The sequence below is a fragment of the Telopea speciosissima genome, chromosome 3 (assembly GCF_018873765.1).
Source record: "Telopea speciosissima isolate NSW1024214 ecotype Mountain lineage chromosome 3, Tspe_v1, whole genome shotgun sequence".
NCBI classification, from domain to species: Eukaryota; Viridiplantae; Streptophyta; class Magnoliopsida; order Proteales; family Proteaceae; genus Telopea; species Telopea speciosissima.
This window is the reverse complement of record NC_057918.1, coordinates 22,164,386-22,186,037: the sequence shown is the minus strand read 5'-3', so window position 1 is coordinate 22,186,037 and position 21,652 is coordinate 22,164,386. Positions and strand designations below refer to the sequence as shown.

The 21,652-nt window shown below is 37.8% G+C and overlaps 1 protein-coding gene across 1 annotated transcript; it reads left to right on the top strand.

The window, feature by feature from the left end:
* Nucleotides 1–20,933: 20,933 nt before the first annotated feature.
* On the top strand, nt 20,934–21,652 carry LOC122653454 (histone H3.2). The gene has a single exon (XM_043847278.1). It carries the CDS (start codon nt 21,016–21,018, stop codon nt 21,424–21,426), a length of 411 nt encoding a protein of 136 aa, XP_043703213.1. The 5' UTR covers nt 20,934–21,015; the 3' UTR covers nt 21,427–21,652.

Below are 21,652 nucleotides of genomic sequence, written 5' to 3'. Positions count from 1 at the left end.
CACAATGCTTTCTTTACCTAAAAAACAAGAACACAATGCTTTTGCCAGGAAATTAAGAGCACAATGCTTTCTTTACCTAAAAAACAAGAACTCAATGCTTTTGCCAGAGCAAACTTGCTTATATACAATTTTTTTTCCTTAAAAAAATAAAAAATCTACAATATCTTTTGATTTTCAATAATTTGTTTAGGACTTGGATTTTCAAATTTTGGTGAAAGTACTTCAATTTGAAGAGTTCAAGAGCTTTACTTGATCCATCTTAGTTACTTGAGAATTTGTGAAATTTTCTTTTGAAACAAAGTTGTTTCTCCTTTTGTATTTTCTATTAGAATTAGCGACTTTATTGATATACTTGTCGCTTAATTTGAAATGGATTCTATATATTAGTGCATAAGCACTTGATATCCTAAACTTTATTAAGGATTGGCCCACTCAAGCGTCTACATGTCAAATTATTGGCAATATAAAGTAACCATTTGAAATGTCAAATTTTGGTCTCTCTATTATATATAGTCCATTATCTTATGGAGTTCCTCTTTTGCATTTAGAAGTCATCAAATCCAAATTCAAACCAATACATGGGAGATGCTAAAATTTCAAGGCAAAAAGCAATGATATGGCCACCAAATGTTATATCTTTGCCTAACTGTCCAAAGCCTGATCAAGATTTACCCATTGATTGTGAAATGAGGTGCAATGCCTTTGGACTGAAACTTACCATATGTGTTAAGGGTGATATCGACAATGTGATCCTAAATTTTGAGATCCAACTTATATGCCAAGTGGTGAAATTTTAGGACGGTTTAAAAAAAGCTTCGACAATGTAGTAAAATCCTTTGCAGTATCGGCGGGGCAGCGATGCACATCCGGCAGCACAACCGAAGCTATGTGTGCCACTTGGCCTCTGCTGTGCCATCGGATGTGCACCGCCACCCCGCCGATACTGTAGAGGAACCTGGTCCAAAATGTTTTCCTCTTCCCCCCCTTTTTTTTTTATTAATACCCAAAGTTGTATCCAATCAAAATATGTGGAAATTCTATTATTACCATATAAAGTAATGTTTGTCAAAAGGTACAAGACATGTGGGGTGTACTTTTTCCAGATATATAGAATGAAACTTGAAAAGGCGTTATCCATGACATATGAAGAAATATCTAATGGATATTCAAATATGCAATAATCTTAGCTGTCAATTTTGTTTAATTTTTATTGAAACATTCAAAAATTCTGTTTTGCTGGCTGCATGATTCACTATTATCACCACCCCCTTCACTATATAAATGTATAATTGTCCTGATAATACTTGGATAATTTGGCTGAAATACTTTATTAATACCTTTGATTGGAAATGTTTTGAGATAAGGTGTATGATGAATCACATGGACTATTATGAAAGGAACTTAATTAAGTGAAACTACATAAGGAGAAAATTCCAACCAAACTATTAGTACCAAGAAAAAAAATAAAAAGAAATATCTAAATACCATTGATTTCAATTTTTCTATTGAGTTATGGTCATAGTACTAAATCTCGTTGAGATTTTGGATTTTTCGGAAATTTTGACTCTATTGAGACGAAATGCTACTTCGCAATGAAAAGAAATACAAAATTTCAGAAATTTAGTTCATTTTGGTCTAAAAATGCACCGTTTCATTGAAATTTCAGTTATTTCGTTTCTGTTTTTGGCATTTTGCACCCCGAAATGACCAAGCAAAACTCATAGAAAAAATACAATGTTTCAGCGAAATTTCAGTCTAACCGAAATGGCCTTCCGAAACAAGATTTAGTACTATGGTTATGGTAAGATTGAAATGTTTGATTTTAAGCTAGTGGGAAATTCATACAAATGAAAACAGCTGCAAAGTGGCATTTTTCGTGATCTAGATTCCTTTCCCATGCCCCATCCTATGGGCCCTAAATGGGGTTGAAATTAAAAAATTTATATTAAAAAAAAAAATAGAATCTATCGTTTGGATGTAATATTTAAAGGGATAACCATACAGGATGGGATGAAATGATTGACCCACCCCTCATGAAAAGTATAAATTTCACTTTGTTTGTGTTTTCATGTGCATTTCCATTAGCCCCACGATGGCATAGTGACCATGCTTCCAAATAGAAAACCTCCACCCATATTTAAAATGTGGAAGTTTGGCAGACGATTTTGACATCCAATTTGAACATACTCTATTTCATCCCCCCCAACCCCTGAGATTTGAAATAATTTGCCTTCCCATGTCTCCACTTCCTTGACCCTCTTGACTCTGTGACACGAAAATCGAAACATGCAAAAGCATGGCATCTCTCCCTCTCTCTATTTGTTTGCGTGGGTGGAGGAGTGGATTGGAACTCCTCCACACCCCACCCTAAAAAGACTTGCATGGTTCCCAAGTTTAATTGTGAAGCAAATTGCTTCGGTTTTTAGGTTTTGGATTAAACATGCCGCAAGTCCCCCAACCTTCTAAGGTCCATGGATTGGGTGGACGAACCCATGCAATCCAAAATCCTAATTAATAGTTTATTATTCTCTGACCTCCATGTCCTTGCCAGCTAAAGCCGGCTGGCAAACTTCGGCGGCTTTCAAATTAATCACCAATTGTTATACACATAACCTTATACTTAAACTTTGATGCAAATTATGTCACGCCCTCTCTTATTCTTACGTTTAAGTTGTGAAAAAAATATCAAAGTTATAAATTTGGAGAAATTTTTTTTCCATCCATACAGAACGATTCACCATCATTTTAGAAATCACAAACCCGTGTAGGATTTTAGTATTGGTCAAATGTTCGCTGCACTAAGGGTGCAGGATGTGCCCACACACATATATAGGGGGTGGGTGAAATGACCGTCCTATCCCCTGTATACCTGAAATGATTGCCCTATTCCGCCCTATGTGTCTGGGTGCAGCCTGCACCCCCATGCACTCCCAGTCAAAGAATATCACCTCTTTAGTATTTTTCCGAAACACCCTCTTGATCCTTTTCCAACCCATCCCACTCGCGGTGAATGTCACCATGGGTGGAGGGAAACTCGATTTTAAAGTTTTGAAAAAATGTTTTAAAACAATGGATCAAGTGTCCCCCCACCCATGGTGAATGAGATCCCATTCACCGAGGGGCGGGAGAGGGCGTGAATGGGTATCAAGAGGGTATTTTGGAACATACCAAGAACCTATGAGAGGTTTGTGAACCCTAAGATGGTGGGTGAATCGACTTCTGTAGGTGGAGGAAAACTTTATCCTAAAACAATTGTATTACCAACGCAAAAGAGTAAGGAGAAAAAAAACATATACAATGGTGGGTCATAGGGATTAGAAAAGGCATTAAATTTGATATTTGACTCGGTATTTTCAATGGTTTAAATCAGTCCCAAAAGGCCTCTACATGGCTCAAGTGAAACTGCCATTCCTACTTAATCTAAGAAGAAGGTGATGTTCCTGCTAAATTAATGCCAGCCATCTATGAAAGTGTTAACTTTCATGGCTTCTATGACATCATAGTCCAGTCACATGCTAGGTAAAATCTTGATTATTTTTATTTCTTTATTGTACAGTGTTTTTTATTAGTAAGATCTCATATGACCTGTTCAATTTGAAAACCCTAAGCTCTGCTTGGTTTGAGGAGAATTTAAAAGGAATGAAAGTGAAAATTTTTTAACCTAAAAAATTATTCCGTATTTAGGTAATAAATTTACAATCATGTTGAGTAATGAATATCAAAAATATCATTTTTTATGTTTTGAAAATTTTCACTTTTCTTTCCTTTAATTTCCGTTTCAACCAAATGGAACCTTTACGCATCCATATCCCTTGGGTATGAAAAGTAAAAATAAAAATTACCTAAACAGTATGATTAGTAAATATGATAAAAAAAAATTTAAGTATTCTATATAATTATGTTAGGTATTGGACACAAAATGTTCCATGGTCTCCATAATCTTGACTGAGGAGTGTGGCAAGGAGGTTGAGTGGGCTGGAAGGGTGGCCTGAACCCAATCCAAGGTAATAGGATATCAGGCCCAACCTGACCATGGTTTTGGGATTCTTGAGCCCAAGCCCAACCCAATCAAAATCATTTAAGCCCGCATTCGAACACGGGTTTTCTTGGGTTGGGCTTGAACGGTTTTGGGTAAATCTGCCCTCAAGTACCCAACCCTAGCCAGCCACCCATAATTAATGCATGTTAATCTGGTTTGGATCTCTGATTGGGATTTTTCAGAAAAACTTCAATAAATGAAATTTTAATAATAGTTAGGGAAAAAGAAGACTGCCCGGTTGCTTCGAGCATCCGCCAAACAAGGAGCATCCAAAATTACCGTCCCACCCCTATGAATAAAAAATCTCATCCATATTGATGCCATTGCGCATGCTCTCATTGGCCCTTGTACAGGTGTAGGGGCCACATAATTACACGACGATCTCTCTTTCCTTAATAGTTACTATGGCTGAGTTGTTAGGGCTAAAGTACGAGCATCCATAATAGCTAATGATGACCACTTCCATCGGTACTGTTGCATTGCATTAGGGAGGAGAATTTTGTGAATCCGTCAATAGAGGGTAGGAGTGTAATGATGACCCTAGAGTCCAATCACATGATTACATCGCCAGTAAAGAAGAGATTTCTCTACTCCACGGGTGGAAGGAAAACTCAGTTCAAGAAGATTTAGGTTGTGATTGGTATGCCCTATTGGAATGCATTTTAGGCCGATTTCGCATTCTTGGACAATAAAGAAGGAAAACTTAGTCCAAGAAGATTTAGGTTGTGATTGGCACGCCCTATTGGAATGCATTCTAGGTCGATTTTGCATTCTTGGATGATAAGAACGACTATTTTTATCGTCCGAGAATGCAAAATCAATTTAGAATGCATTCCAAGAATGTAATACAAAAGAGTAACTGGTTCCCTTGGGGGCTTTGAGACAGACTTGTGATGGGATATGCATCGGGTCGTTTTCATGATAGTTTGATGCCAACACTTAATTAAAATTGGCTCCTATGTTTGCAAAGCAAAGTGTTAGAATTAAAGAAAGCCATCTAAATATATCTATCCAACCTTCTCTGATCAACTGATCCATCTTATAAAGTTTGGGAGTCCATATGGATCTGAACTTGAAAAACAACAGAATAATTCTGAGAAAAATTAGCTATTTAAACTAAACTACTGCAAAAGTGCAACTTGATTAAAAGAAGAAAAATTATTCTGTTAATTATGTCTTCTAGGATTAGGAGAAACCAACTCCAACTTTGTACACCATTAAGGGCTAAGCTTTGTTAATTTTGTCTTTTATTTATGTAATGTTTGATTATTAAACTCGAGCAACCCTGAAAAATAAATAAATAAATAAATAAAGAATAGTAATAAAGCATTACAATGGGGTTTATTGATGCCCATTTCATTATATCTAGCCTAGTGAATCTGCTTTGGTCGACCACAGTCTGCGCTTTGGTTAATCTTGTATAGCCCATTTGTATTATGTATCTGGTGGAAATTGAAATTTTTGATAGGTAACACATGGGCCAGAGGTTGGGCAGGCCACACACTCCAGGAATGCGTGCGGTCGTGACTAATGGGTAGGGTGGAATGGGAGGGGCAGGGTGGTTCTTAAGTTCTTTCCGTCGGAAGAGTGGGAGAGAGATAGACACAGAGTGGGCATCCTGGCGTCGTGCCCACCCTTTTCCTATAAACAAATTAAAAACCTAATTAAAAATAAAGAAAATTAAAAAAAGGGAGAGGGTTGGGTATGCAGCCAGCTTTAGGTAAGCTAGCGGCATGCACCAATCACAGGGCTCAACACAGGAGGCCAACCTTCACAATCTGATCAAGTAATACATTCCTTATGTGGCTTGTTTCTTTGAGTAATAGAGCATTGATTCGTAAATATATGTAATTTTGGGTTCTTGGAGGTCTTTTCCTCTCGTATGGATTGTAACTGTATCATGATATTTACCATGATTTGAAAATGCTATATCAACGTCCATGATTCAAATCTAATGTTAAAAAAAAATATAAAAATGAAGTTAAACCATATCCTTTCAATTAGAATCTTTTCAGAGAAATAGAAATTTGAGACGTTTTGATCATTTTATTGATTATGCTTGAGTACTCCAAACATAATACCTCAGGTATAATTTGTCCATATTATTTTTTCAACAATCGTTATTCAAGAATTCGGATCCTTTGCTGCCACCTGCCCGTGCAGTCGGCATGCAGCCTCACACAGGCAGGGGCAAAATGACAGCCCTACCCACTGTCCGAGCACCCTGCCCGGATGGGATCCACGCCCTACCTGTATGAGGCTGCACGCCGGCCACACGGGCAGGCGGCAGCAGAGGATCCAAATTGATCTTTTGATACTTTGATGATACTTGATAACGAACACTTGTAAGTGATTGAGTCTCTCCACACATGGGTCATCCAATGAAAACTAGGATCCATGGAAGCCCAGTGAAATTCGGGCTGGGCCTGTGGTTGATGTGTAAAAGCCAAGTCCATGTAGCTTAGGTTAGCATGCACGTGGGTTTTACCAAAAAACAAAAAAAAAGCATGCACGTGGGTAAAGATTAAAGAAGTCGCCAATGCCTCTTACTACGGAAAGATGCACTGCTATAATTGAATCTTTTTACCTTTTTGTTTTTAAAAATTATTTACTAATGCTTTACTTGTTAAGGATCTTTGTTGGCTCGTTTCTGCTAAACGGTTTGGTTCTGTTTGATTCATGATGAACTAGGAATAAATTGAAAATAAATCAATATTATTCGATTTCGATTATCTGATTTGTATTCGGTTTAATCTTTTAGTTTCGATTATACAGTTTGAATTTGATTTTGGTTTGAATCTGGTTCGATAAGTTCTGAAATAGCATTGAAGAAGATGAAATTTACAAAATCATTGGAAAAGCTTAAACTACAATTAAAATATTTAACACCATATAAACGCACCAATAATCTTAACTCTTGAAATCAAAGAGATTTATCAGTGTAATTGTTTTAGATTGGTCCAATTAATGTTCGGTTTGATTTTTATTTGATTTATTAATTTATGATTATTAATTAGGTTTAGCGGTTTTTCATTGGTTTAAAACCGATGGTTTTTTTATTCACAATTGAACCAGACAAAGATTAATAATAGTCAAAAGTAAAACCGAACCAATTAATTTCTATTTGATTCAATTTGGCTTTAAACAATTGGATTTGAAAAAACTTTATGGGGCGTTGTTCTCTGTGCCACAGCGAAGGCTGCTCCCAGGCACATGGGGGTGGGCACAATGACCACCTTGACCCCTTGCACAGGCTGCCCATGTGCCTGGGCGCTGCGGCACAGAGTACATTCTCTCAAACTTTATTTACCTGTAGACTTGACAACTTTTTCTTTTGTTTTCCTTTGTTTTTAGGACAATTATTTTACTTGTATACTCAGATACTCTTTTCTTCTTTTTCCTTTGTTTTTAGGACCAATACCATAATTACTTGTAAACTTTGGATAACTTTATTTACTTTATGGGCTCATGTTCACTGTGCCGCAGTGGAGGCTGCGCCAGACACATGGGCCTGCCACTCAGGGAGGCAGGGTGATCATTATGCCCAACCCCATGTGTCTGGGTGCAGCCTACGCCCCCGGCATTGAGAATATTCTCCCTTACTTTATTTACCTGTGGACTTAGACAACTTTTTTTTTTTGGTTTTCCTTTGTTTTTAGGACAACTACCTTACTTGCATACTCTGATACTCTTTTCTCTTTTTCCTTTGTTTTTAGGATCAATACCTTACTTGTAAACTTCGAATACCCTCATTTACTTCAGGGATCGAAAATGTTTTATGTGTGGGATGCAGGGGGCCATGCCCATGCACAACAAGGGTGGGAATGACCATCATGCCGCCATGTATAATGGAAATTGCAGCCCCTTTTATACCACCACTTGCACTCTCATTAGCTGGCACGCAGCGTGGCCCCTGTGTCCCACCCAGAAAACAGCACAACCCTTTACTTTATTTACCTGTAGATTGGACAATTTTTTTTTTTTTTTTTGTTTTCCTTTGTTTTTAGGACAGTTACCTTACTTGTGTACTCAGATACTCTTTTCCTCTTTTTCATTTGTTTTTAGGACCAATACCTTACTTGTAGATTTAGAAACTCTTTTCCTGTTTTTCCTCTGCTTGCCAAATTCCAATTTACCTTCTCAAAAAAACAAAAAAAACTCTTATTTTTTTGGAGGAAGTTTTCCTCCACCCAGGTGGAAGGAAAACTACTGATCTACTGTACATGGCTAATCATCATCATTTCTTCCCTATGAAACGAATGGTTGAAACTACTTTTCACTATTCCGCATGTCCCTCCAACACCATCAATACTTCAATGAAGGGATTGCCCTCCTGTCCTTTGTTTCCTATTCTCTCTCTCTCTTGTTTTTTGTTTCTACACCAATAGTTACGAGTATAGTTGCCAACTCTTTTTTTTTTTTTGGTAAAATGGGTAATGTGTAGGGATGTAAACGGGTATCAAAAATCTGAACTCTCGGTTTGCATCCATATTCGTTTAGGGGTATCTGAATTTTTATTCAAATAATCTAGAAAAAAATTATTCAATCCAAACAGATATCCAACTAATGATATAGAGGGTTTTGGAAGAATCAACAGATTCTAAAGAATGAGGAAATGAGAATAGTTGAAAATTCAAATTTGATTTGCATCCGTATCTAGGCATGGAATATCAGAATCCAATCACATCCGATCTGTATCCCTAATAACATGCATTAATTGGTCAACTCTTTCCTTTTTTTCCTACTTATCTTTTCTTATTTAAATGATAGTTGAAGTAATCCATGTTATCCACAAACCACATGGCTGACACAACATGGTTTCAAATATTGGTATTGGATCTAATGTATCGGCCCAATTCGTATCTTGGCACATCCCATATCGGTTCTTCTCCGTACCCTCCTCTGGGTGAATTTTTATCCTCTCAATTACACTGCCCGTACTTGACCGTCAAGTACATCTAATAGAGGGAGGTGGACCCCACCTCGGGCAGTGTGTTCAGGCAAGGGGTAGGATAATCATTTCTGCCTCCTCTGTTAGATGTACTTGAGTTAAATAGTGACAGTGTAATTGAGAGGATAAAGATCCCCTCTGGGTTACTTTAATCTGTTTTGGTTTTTTCATTCTCCTGTGTTCTTTTTCCTTTACTTTGTCTTTTTCTTTATTTAGTACCTTCCAAATGCTTTACTTCTAAATCTGGGCCCCAGCAACGCTCTCCTCTGTTAAGTTTCTACTTTTCTTCTCCTATTTGGATGCATGGTTGTTGAAGTTGAAGTGAACCATGTTATCCACAGGCCACAGTGCCACCGGACCATAACACTCCAATCTATTCTTAACAAATTATGGTAAACTCTAATAATTTTGGTTTTTAATTATCTTCAATTTTAATCAATGCTTTCTTTTGTTACTAGTTAGACTCCGTTTTAGTTGAAATTTGACATGTATATACTATTCTAATTCACTTAAGTTAAATTTGCAAAGAATATATATATATATATATATATATATATATATATATATATATATATATATGAATTGAGTTGTTATATTCATAAAGACTTACCAATATTGACTCATACGTACAGATTAAATTATTCAAAAGGCAGATATAGAGTTGATGGATCTTAATAACTTGATCAAGATGGCAAGAGAAGGAGATGTTGATGGGCTTAAGCAACTGATAATCGAGGGAACAGATCCCAACATCCTACTACATCAATTAGTGAGTCGTATGGGGAACACACTCCTTCATCTGGCCGCCACGTTTGAGCATGTCAACTTCTTAATGGAAGTTTGTGACCAATATTGTCCATCACTGATATCTAAGACAAACCTACATGCATGGTGACACTGCCTTACATTTCGGTGCAAGGGTTGGACATCTGGTTGTGGTTAAGCACCTTATTGAGAGAATGGTTTCTTGTTGTTCATTTGAGTTGTTGAGGGTACTCGGCCTTGCATGAAGCTTTGCGTTGTTGTCGCAACAGTACGTGATGTTGCCAGGTTGCTGATAGAAAAGGATCCTCGCTTATGTAGGCTTACCAACAAAGACAAGGAATCCCCACTCTATCTAGCCGTGATCAAAGGATATGCTGATGTAGTATACCTGCTCCTCCTCAATTCTTCTGATCCATCTCCTCCTGCTTGTGATTGCCCTAAAGGTTTGGCACCTTTACATGCATCTATCTCCATGATGAGAGTGGAAGGTAATTAATTAATTAGTATCATCGATCTATATGTATGTATGTATGTATGTATGTATTTCCTTTTTAATTAAAGTGGTATCTCAATCCTCAAATGCTTGTTTGGATTATTTTCTTAATTAATTATGTAATTTCAGTCTCAGTAAGAAGAGAAGGAGGAATTGTTGGTTATTATATAATGGAAAAGCTGTTACAAGTAAAGCCGGAGCTGGGGAGAGGCGGGGACATTCACGGGAGGACTCCTCTTCACTATACGGTACTGTTGGAGATTAATGGTTCGAATATTGTTAAGCTTTTGTTGAAACACGATGCTTCCCTTGCCTACCTTCGAGACAAAGAGTACGGCATGTCTCCGCTTCATATTCTTGCAACCTCTAAATATGGCATTAGGGATATGATGGGTATCTTTAATGAATTCATAGAATTGTGTCCTGACTGGGAGTATATATTAGATAATAGAGGAAATAATTTTCTTCACCTTCTCATACTGGAGAACAACAGGATGTCCAATTCTGACAAAGAAGAATTTATTGGGAAACTATTGTCGTTGTCTTCATCATCGGCGGAGGTGTTTCTAAACCAAAGGAATAATGATGGGAATACACCATTGCATCTTGCTACCCTTTCCAGAAATATAAAATGTGTACGTGCTCTCACAAAGGATGCAAGAGTAGATAAGACAGCCAGGAACTACATCAACAACTTGACACCTTATGACATTGCTACCTATCTACGTCACAAATCTTGGGATCAAAGACCACATGTAATAATATCAATTTTGTAGACATTAATTATTACATATATATATATGCTCGAGCCCCTGGTGGTGGTACGTAATACGTGACAAATTTTTTTTTTTTTAGGTAAAAAAATTCTTCTCATAATTGAATCTTTATTAAGAGGTTATGAGTTCAAATCTACTTTGAGACCTCAAATAATAATAATAATTAATTATTATTATATAGGTATAGGGGGGCATACTTGATCAGGCATATATTCTGCATAGGGGTGTCAATTTTGGATCGGAACAGGTAATTGGACCAAAACCGTCTTGCTAGGAATCGGAATCGATCCACTCAATAGCTTGTTGGTCTAGATCTGGACTAGTCCCTGAAACCGTTGGAACCGAAAGAAATGCATACACTATTTTTTCTGTTTTAAAATATTAAAAAACGATCTTTTCTATTTTAACATACACTTAAAATGATTTTTATTATACAGTTGTGGTCTAGTTGCTATTAGAACATAACCCAAGACTAAGCAAGACACTTGGCCCCTCAAATTCTAGTATTCTACCCCTCTCATATCTGTTGCACATAGAGGATACACACCAGTAGTTAATGAATTGCTTTTGAAAGATTCTAGCTTCCTTGAGATTTCTCATTCCAATTGAAAAAATGCTTTACATTTGGTTGATCAACAAGGGCATGTTTGGATCCGATTAGAAACTGGAACCAGACCACCCAATAGTTAATGGTCCTGGATCTCAGATTTGGAACCGATGAGTTTATTTGTTCGGATCTGGTCTTGACACCTTGGAGCTGAAACTACTAGAAAACTGGACCGATAATCCAAAACCAGACCAATTGACAACCCTAATTCTGTATGTATGTTTGTTAGTCATCATCTTATTTGTATTATTTTTGTCCTAGTTGTTTTGTTAGACTCATTATCGAATAATTACTAGCTACTAATTAATTTGTTTCATATATAATTAATGTCTTTTATTACTTTTTAATTAATTTAGGATCGTTGGAGTCGTGAGAAGTGGTGGAAGGTTATGAAAGAAATAGAACCCCATAGTCAAAGGGACTATTACACGACACATTCAAGGGAGTGGATAGAAACATTGAAACTTGATTGTGATGAGCTGGAAATAATATTAGCTAAAGAAGGTGATGATTATAATCACTCTAAAGAAAAACACGAATTTCGCAAAAAGATTGCCAACACACATATGCTGGTGGCAACGCTAATTGCGACTATAGCTTTTGCTGCGGCTCTGCAAATTCCGGGAGTTTACGAGAGTGACAGTGATGAAGGTAAGAAAGGGATGGCAGTACTGGCAGGAGAAACAGCTTTTAAGGTTTTTATGATATCAGATGTCACGGCTCTTTCATCCTCGTTGATCACTCTATTAATCTACTTCTTTGTTGAGATTTTTAATTTAGATTATGGTGGTTCTTTAGGCACAATTCCCAAAGCAAAGATCATTGGCGTATGTGGGTTTCTAATACTTGTTGCCATTATTGCTATGAATGTAGCATTCGGGTGTGGTGTGTTTGTGGTGTTGGTAAAAACCCATTCCTTGTGGATCGGTATTCTTACTATTCTTGTCTGCCTCCTTGTTCCCTTCGTTGGTTTTTATGTTGTATTGTGGTCTTATCTCAGCAAATACAAATAAATATTCCTTAATTATGCGAGACAAGTTCCCTATCCGTGGATTATTGATTTTTATTTGATTTATTAATTTAGGTTTATCGGTTTTTCATTGGTTTAAAACCGACGGTTTTTTCGTTCACAATTGAACCAAACAAAGATTAATAATAGTCAAAAGTAAAATCGAACCAATTAATTTCTATTTGATTTAATTTGGTTTTAAACAGTTGGATCTGCTTCTACTTTTTGGTTTAAGTGAGGTTCGGAAACCCTTTTACCAGAAAAAACAGAAAACTTCTAATACCACACTCCCGACCTTAATTAGTAAGTTTGGGAACGGCAATTGAATGGGAACGGATATGTACGGCAATTAAACGGACTAAACGGCAATAATATTTTTCAACACTCCGACGTAATAAAATGCATACGGTAATTATACCATACGTGTTTAATATGCATATAATACGGCCTAGACGGCAATAATACTTTTGAAAAAAACGGGTATATATTCGGTATGTAACATACATTCACTACCTAAAAAACAAAATAATAACGTATATACAATGATTTTATCAATTAAAATAAACACAATATAATATCTTTGCCCTTCAAATATGTGAAAATACTAAAGCCAACACTGCCTTTCTTCAAGGAACCACAAATTAAACACCACTTGATACATCCAATATTCACCGGGCCAATCAACGACCGCCACGTGTCAAAGACGACCCGCTCCATAGCTAAGGGGAACGAACCGGGGTCCCAGCACCACTCGGGGGCGCGGCCACCTCACCCAGGCGCGGCCTCCTCACCAGGGAGCGGCCTCACCCAGGCCGCGGCCTCCTCACCAGGGCGCGGCCACCACTTGGGCGCGGCCTAACCTAGGCGCAGCCACACATCCAGGCGCAGCCTCACCCAGGCGCGGCCTGCACCCGGGCACAACATCGTGGGCACGTGAGGTGGGGGCCACCCATCTCCGATCCGGTCGTATCGCTAAGACTCATGTCACTACCAGGACTCTAGACCGCCGCTTAGAGGTTACGTCATCCAGACGGATTCAAGCACCAAGAACGTTATCACCACACACGGGTATCTATCCACCAAGGATCCTGATGCCACCAGGACACTCCCTCCCACGGGGAGATGGCCAATCAGGATAGAGCCCCGTTACCCAGGGCCTCTATCCACTCAACGGCACAATCGCCGTCAAACGGGGACTCTCCACACCGCCATACACCGCCATATGCTACTATAAATGGCAAGGTACGCAACCCCATCAGAGGACATCTAAACTCATACTGAATAATCACTATTCATCTGTTTGCGTCAGGAGATCTAACTTTGGCATCGGAGAGCCCTAGGCTGGGACTACACCGGTTCTCTCTGTTGACCCCTTTGGTCCACTTGCAGGTGACGGCACTCGCAGGACCGCTCGACGATTTCTTGACGCAACACCACTATACAAATCTGCCCCCATTACAAAGAAAGCCCATGTTGCCTTCTGAAATCTAATAATGATTTGCAAATAGGTGTTCTTCCCCCATTAGTAAAGAATAAAGAAAATTCATGAAAAACACAAACGAAATTAGGAAGGAGAGAAATCGAATTTCTTAATCAGAATTCCTAGTTGCAAGATGGGAAAAGAAACACTTTATTTGCAAGATGGGTTTCATAGGAAATTTAAGTAATCAGAAAACAATTCCTGTAGATTGAGAAGAGAAGAGAAGCCGAACCTTCCGAATAGAGACGCAGAATAAGAGGAGGAACAACCGAACCTTCCGTTAGGCCTTGAAGATCTGTCGTCGTCGCCGTTGAGAAAGAGATCGCCGGTGGTGAAGATGATTAAGGATTGGGGGGGAAGAGGGTGCAGCGGCAGCCCAGCTAGGGGTCGTTCGAAGTTCGAACTTCAAAGAGATTGGGAAGGGAAAGTGAAACGCAGGCCTTGAAGATCTGTCGACGTCACCAGTCTCCGTCGCCGTTGAGAAAGAGATTGTCGGTGGTGAAGATGATTAGGGATTGAGGGGGGGGGGGTACGGTTCGTTCGAAGTTCGAACCTCAAAGAGAATGGAATGGGAAAGTGAATCGCAGTTCGATATTAGTTTTAGTTTTAGTATTTTTTTTTTTTCCCATTAAGTTTTAGAAAGTAAGTAAAACCCGATACACAGTACTACTTCTAGGGGTGTCAAACGGTCGGTTTGGCTCGGTTTCGATCGGGCTGAATCGGGTTTTGATCTCGGAATGGTGAAACCAAAATCAAATCGTTAAGAAACTTCGATTTTCAGTTGGTTTCGGTTTCGATTTATTTCGGATTTTCAATATCGGGTTAATACCGATTTTGATCGATTTTCTTTCCGGTTTGAGTCACAATGAAATCTTAAATTCATAATTTGTAGTGAGGAAAAATTCAATAAAAACACTTCAATTCACTTTCCCAAGTTAAAAAAAAACGTATACAACCAAAAATAAGAAAAATGATTTGATATGTTCATTAGTTCATGTTGTAATTCAAACAAAGAAGAATAAATTATATGGAAAAGAATAGAAAATAATATTCAAATCAATGGATAAATAGAGTTTGTAGCTAAATCATTGTTACAAATCATATAGTTATTTATCATTAATTGTAAAGAGAAGGTAATTAAAATTGAAATCAATAAATAATCACCGAGAAGATAATTAATATTGAAATCACAAAAAGAACCCTACTATCAAATCATTTTGGATAACCAACTAATTTTATATAGTAAACAAGGAGATCAATGGAAGAAGCATGGTTACAAATCAAATTTCCTTTTTTTCAACATCATGCTCATAAATTTGTAACAATTCCCCTTACAACTAGAAAATTGCTCATTAATATTAAAATCAATGGGTAACGAATCCATCTATTCATAACCTTATATTCTATGTTTTTTTATCTGTTTCATTCGGTTTGTTATCGGTCGATCCGGTGCGATCCGGTTTTCAGTCGATCTTACAATACCCCAGCCCAAAACCAATCCAATAAGAATCGATTTGGTTTGATCAGAATTTTTTCGATTGGTTTCGATCGATCTTAACGGTTCGGGCTAAGTTTTGACACCCTTATAATTAACTACTTCTTTAACCAATCAAGGGAGTGGATACAAGCATTGAAGCTTGATGATTTTAAGCAGATAATATTAGCTAAAGAAGATGACGATGATTTTGAGCAACTAATAGTACATGGAGATGACCATGGTTATTATGATGATAAAGACGAAGAGGAAATTCGTAAAAAGGTTGGCAAGACACATATGCTGGTGGCAACGCTAATTGCGACTATAGCTTTTGCTGCGGCTTTGCAAATTCCGGGAGGTTACGAGAGTGGTGAGGACAAGAAAGGGATGGCAATGCTAGCAGGAGAAGCAGCTTTTGGGGCTTTTGTGATATCAGATGTCACGGCTCTTTCGTCCTCGGTTCTCACTCTACTACTCTACTTCTTCGCTGAGATTGGTAGTTTTACTTCCGGAGGCATTATTCCCAAAAAAACAGACCATTGCCGTATGTGGGGTACTAATACTTATTGCCATTATTGCAATGACTCTCGCATTCGGGTTTGGTGTGTTTGCGGTGTTGGTAAAAACCCATTCCTTGTGGATCGCTATTCTTACTGTTCTCGTTTACCTCACTGTTCCTTTCATTGGTTCTCATCTCAGCAAAAACCAATAATTCTTTTTGTGCACGGATGTTGATGGTGCTTAATCGGCTGTGAAACCTAGTTTGAATGTACGTGAGTAACTTAATATATATGGAGTAAATAAAATTTGCTATCTTACTTACGTGCCCCCCCCCCCCCCCCTCTTCTTTTTTGTTTTTTTAGTCAAGGTGGAATGGGGGAACACACCAAGGGGGAATCAAAAGAAGAACACCCTGAAAGGGAACAAGAATACAACAAAGGAGCCAAGAGACTAACTAGAAAAGCCTAATTTGAAGGCCCCAAGAAGGGGAAATTAATGTGCCATTATTTGTAGGACAATCAGAATCAGAGGCATTGATCGATATGATTGATCTTAGTCTTTATCTCAAATATTTATTGAGCTCCAAATCTAATTATAGGCTCTGGAAGAAAGAGACCATCTGGGCAAATTTCTTTCCCACTCTATTTGATATATTGACGTACAGAAAGTCATCTTGACAATTAATATTATAAGATTACAAACTGATTTGCCTTTGAACTCCCAATATATTGATCCATCTCCATTCACTATTAATGAAGATAAGGGGCTGTGGGAAGGCCAACACTTTTGTTTTTTTGAAGAGCCCCTTCCCAAATATGCATAGAGAAAGGACATCGATCTAAAAAATAGATGATCAATATCCTCAATTACATTCCAACAGAAACAGCAGTTACGAATGCTAATATTCCTATGAGAAATTAAGAAACTCGATCCTAAAATATGATGTTTGAACCAAATAACATTTTAGCATGGAACAACATTGCCCTTATATCTGACAGTATCCCATGCCGAAGCCAAGGTGAAACTTTTAGAACTAGATAGAGCCCACTGAATTATGTTTCCACTGTCAAGGTGTCTTCCTGAAATCAAAAGCAGAGTTGATCCCAAACAAAGGCAAAGTTTGAAGAAGCTGAAGTGGGTACATGATAAGGACAAGGGACTTTCTTCCAACCCACCTTACCCATTTATCGCTCTAAAATAATAAATAATAAGAAATATCTTGTTGTCAACTCATAGACTCATTTGTTTGGTAAAACAGATCCTAACTAATGTGGTTTTATATGGTAACATTCTTTTTAATTGTTTTTAGTGTTTTTCTCAGCAGAAACACATTAAAAACTGTATGGCAAGTTTGGTTCATTTTTTTAGGGTTTTTTAAACGAATCGGACACTTAGCATACTTTTAGCACACATTTGCAAAACACCGAATTAATGTTTCTCACTTGGTAGAAATACTTCTACCAATTTTCGGACAAACAACAGTTCGACTTAAGCTAACGAGGGTAATGTTGGAATTTGACAGAAAAACATTACATTTGGTGAAACTAACCCGAAGATGGCAAAACTCTCATTCTCACCTCTTCTGCGCAAGAACGACGACCATCGCCCTCGCCCTCTCCATCCTCTCTCTCTCTCTCTCTCTCTCTCTCTCTCTCTTTCGCCCTCTCCATCTTCTCTCTCACGCACGACCCTTGCTGCACTTCGAGCACGACCTCTGCTGCACTTCAAGACTCTGCTCCTCATCCCAAGGTATGAATTAGAAGGGTTAATTTGTTTATGTTTTATTTCAACTCCATTGAGTTGCAAGAGCAGAAAGCAGATGCTGTTACAGATTCTAATCTAACTCTGTTATGGGAGAGTGAAGTTCAACCAGAAAAGCGGGTGTATTGTTTCTGATGAATTGTTTGTTAGAGAAGTTTATCCATCTTGCAAATCTGATGAGATTGTAATAGAATTAGTAGGGGCATCTTCAGGAAATAACGAGATTGAAGATGTTTCAGCAGAGATGGTAGGCAGCCCAGAAAAAATGCTAGTTGTTGGAACACCTGGTGACTATGGTGATTTGCATATTGCAACAGCTCTATCATCAATTACCAGGGAAAACAAAAAACAAAGTGTAGAATGATCTTTTATTCTTAGTATTTCATAATTTATCCTGATGTTGTTGTGTCAGCTGCCATACCCTTGAACCAATGTTTATATCTAAAGTTGTTGACAATTCAGGGAAGCAGAAACAGAGCTTTTTAATTTTGATTTATTCGAAAATTACAACATTGGAGAGTTTGACAATGAAAAATCATTCTTTTTTAAGGTGATGGATTTATAGAAAGGAGGCCCTTCTTTTTTTTTTGTCCATCATGTAAGTTAAGGTGTTGGTGCAAAATGGCTTCCCAATTCCTCTTTCTTCTCAGTGCCCTTTGGGTTACTTTAATACGGCTCTTACTAGAGAGAGAGGGATACGTTATACTTGACTCATTTTCCTTATTTTTTTGTTCTTACCAATGTTTTACTTGTTAAGGCTGTTTACTGGTTAGGTTCTGGTTAAACGATTTGGTTTGGTTCATGATGAAATAGGTATAAATCGAAATTAAACTAATACAATTTGTTTTCGATTGTTTGATTTACCACCATTGCCACTACCCCGCTGTCACCATCACCCTTCCTAAAGAAATATAGAGAATTCATTCTAAAAAATTGAATATCAAATGGATTTTTTATTCGTAAAATATTTCATATTGATACAACCAATTAAAACACTTTCAATTTCTTGACAAAAAATCTATTTGTTAACTATTTCATGAAATCAATCCGTAATTGAACTAGAAATCATACCAAATCTGGCCTTAGATCTTGAAGGAAAAAAAAAATCCTTAGATAGGTATCCTATGTAGACCATCAGATTGTTTACCTTTTTGTTGTAAAATTGGTAAACTTCTATTAGGAAGAATGTTCTTTGTGCCGCGGCATAGCTTGCGCTTAGGCACATGGGCAACCTGTGCAGGGGGTAGCGTGGTCATTGCACTTACTCCCATGTGTCTGGACGCAGGCTGCGCTGCGGCACAGAAAATAGCACCCCTTCTTTAGAGGATGAATTTAAAATTTTGAATTTTGAGAATGAACAAAAATGTACTCTTTTTTTTTCATAAAAAGATTTTTTTTATAATAAAAAACAAAGATAACATTAATATCACGAAGTTTCAATATCACTCTGAATGAGTGATTCACATTGGTCTCTCATTGCTACATAAGCAAAATAGTACAAAAAAGATAAAGAATGGGAATCAGTTAATTCAAAGATTCCAATCGGAATTATACCAAAAAAAAAAAAAAAGATTCCAATCGGAAGGTTCATTGCTCACTGCTCACGAGGGTCTGCAGTTTGCACCTTAGTTAGTAAGTTCGGGAACGGCAATTGAACGGGAACGGATACGTACGGCAATTAAACGGACTAGACGGTAATAATACTTTTTAAAAATTCGGCTTCATAAAACGCATACGATAATAATACGATACGCGTTTAATACGTGTATAATACGGCATAGACGGCAATAATACTTTTAAAAAAACGGGCATATATTCATTATATAACATGCATTCACCACCTAATAAACAAAATAATATCATGATTTTATAAACTAAAATAAACACAATAATATAATATCTTATATTACATCTCTAAGATTAGCACTTAAAATATCAAAATATCAATAAAGTAGTCTCTAAACGAGAGAGACCCACACCCCATAGTGGAGAAGATTTTTTTTTTTTTTTTTTTTTGGTTGAACCATAGTGGAAAATGTGAGAATTTTCAACCAAAAGTGAAGTTGAGGTTAGATTTCCACAAAATTCCAATTTCAGACAATGAGAATAAGAATAAAACAGAAATAAGGAGACCTGCAAGGCATCTTAAAACGAGAACACAACAACTGAAGCTAAAAAAAAAAAGGAAAAATTATGTGATTAACTACAAATGAGAATAGGGAAAAAAATAGGGAAACTTGCTGTTTACCAAATTAATTAATCCTTGTAGATAAGAGTGAAACAGAGGATAGGTGAACGTGGATTGTGGTGAGAAACTCGAAAATAAAAAAGGTTTCCCGTTTCTATTTTCCATGGAGATGCAGTTGGAACTTGTGATTTTTCGTTTGATTAGCAAACAATACGAAATAGAGAAAGGGATACTAACCACATGGAAGAAGTTCTTCAGAAGAACAACAGTGGAAGAAGAAATAAACAAGGAGAAACGTCGCCGGCTAGCCGTCGCCATCGCCTCGCCGCGCGCTGCCGTGCGCCGATGTTGTTGCCGTCGAAGCTTTGACGATAGCGGTGTTGAACGGAGATGGAGGGGCTGCTGTTGCCTTCTAGGGTTGGACTTTGGAGTGAAAACGCAAATCACAAAAGAAGAGAAAGTGAAATCGTGAAAAAATTCTAATCTTTGGGGGTTTTTTTTTTTTTTTTTAAAACATTAGAGTAAAATTTAAAAAGTATAAAACGTATAATACCCGAATTATACGAGTATAATACGCGATCGATTAAAAAACGCGTTTTTTTATAAAAATACGGGAAAGTGTGGGGACGGGAGTATTATGCGTTCAAAAATTCGGGTATGCATATAATACGCGTATTATACGCGTACTTACTAACTAAGGTCTGCACTCCTATATTTTTCACAAACTAGACACCCGAGAAAGAACCTAAACAGAGTACACGGATAACGATCCGTGTCACTCGATTACAGATAATCTCATCCGCCCATAACCGTATAAATCGAACGGCTAAAATATTCTTCCACCAAAAACTCAAAATCTATATAACCTTTCCCGCCTTCCTCCAACAATCACGAACCCACTCTCCCTCTCTCTGCGACATCTTTTCTGTGTCTTACCTTTTCTGCTTCTGCTTCCGTTGGAGAAAGGAATGGCTAGAACAAAGCAAACAGCAAGAAAATCCACTGGAGGGAAGGCTCCTCGCAAGCAACTTGCAACCAAGGCAGCTCGGAAGTCAGCTCCGGCAACCGGAGGTGTGAAGAAACCCCACCGATTCAGGCCTGGAACAGTAGCTCTTCGAGAGATCAGAAAGTATCAGAAAAGCACAGAACTGCTAATCCGAAAGCTTCCCTTCCAGCGTCTCGTCCGTGAGATCGCTCAGGACTTCAAGACCGATCTCCGATTCCAGAGCAGTGCCGTTTCTGCTCTACAAGAGGCTGCTGAGGCTTATCTTGTGGGTCTCTTTGAGGATACTAATCTTTGTGCCATTCATGCCAAGAGGGTCACTATTATGCCTAAAGATATCCAGCTCGCTCGTAGGATCCGTGGTGAGAGGGCTTAGTGGTGGTTGATTGTTACTTCTCATTGTCTGTTTCTTCTCGGTCTTATATGGGTGATGTAAATTTGTGGATCTTAGATGTTGAAATGGTGGGTTCTGGGTTTCTGGGCTACTAGGTTTTAGATTTGGGAACTGTGGTGCATTTGTGAGCGAATTATGAACAATCAAAATGTTAAGTCTTAGATTTGCAGCAAATCCTTGAGAAATGAATGTCAGAAGATGGTTTCTG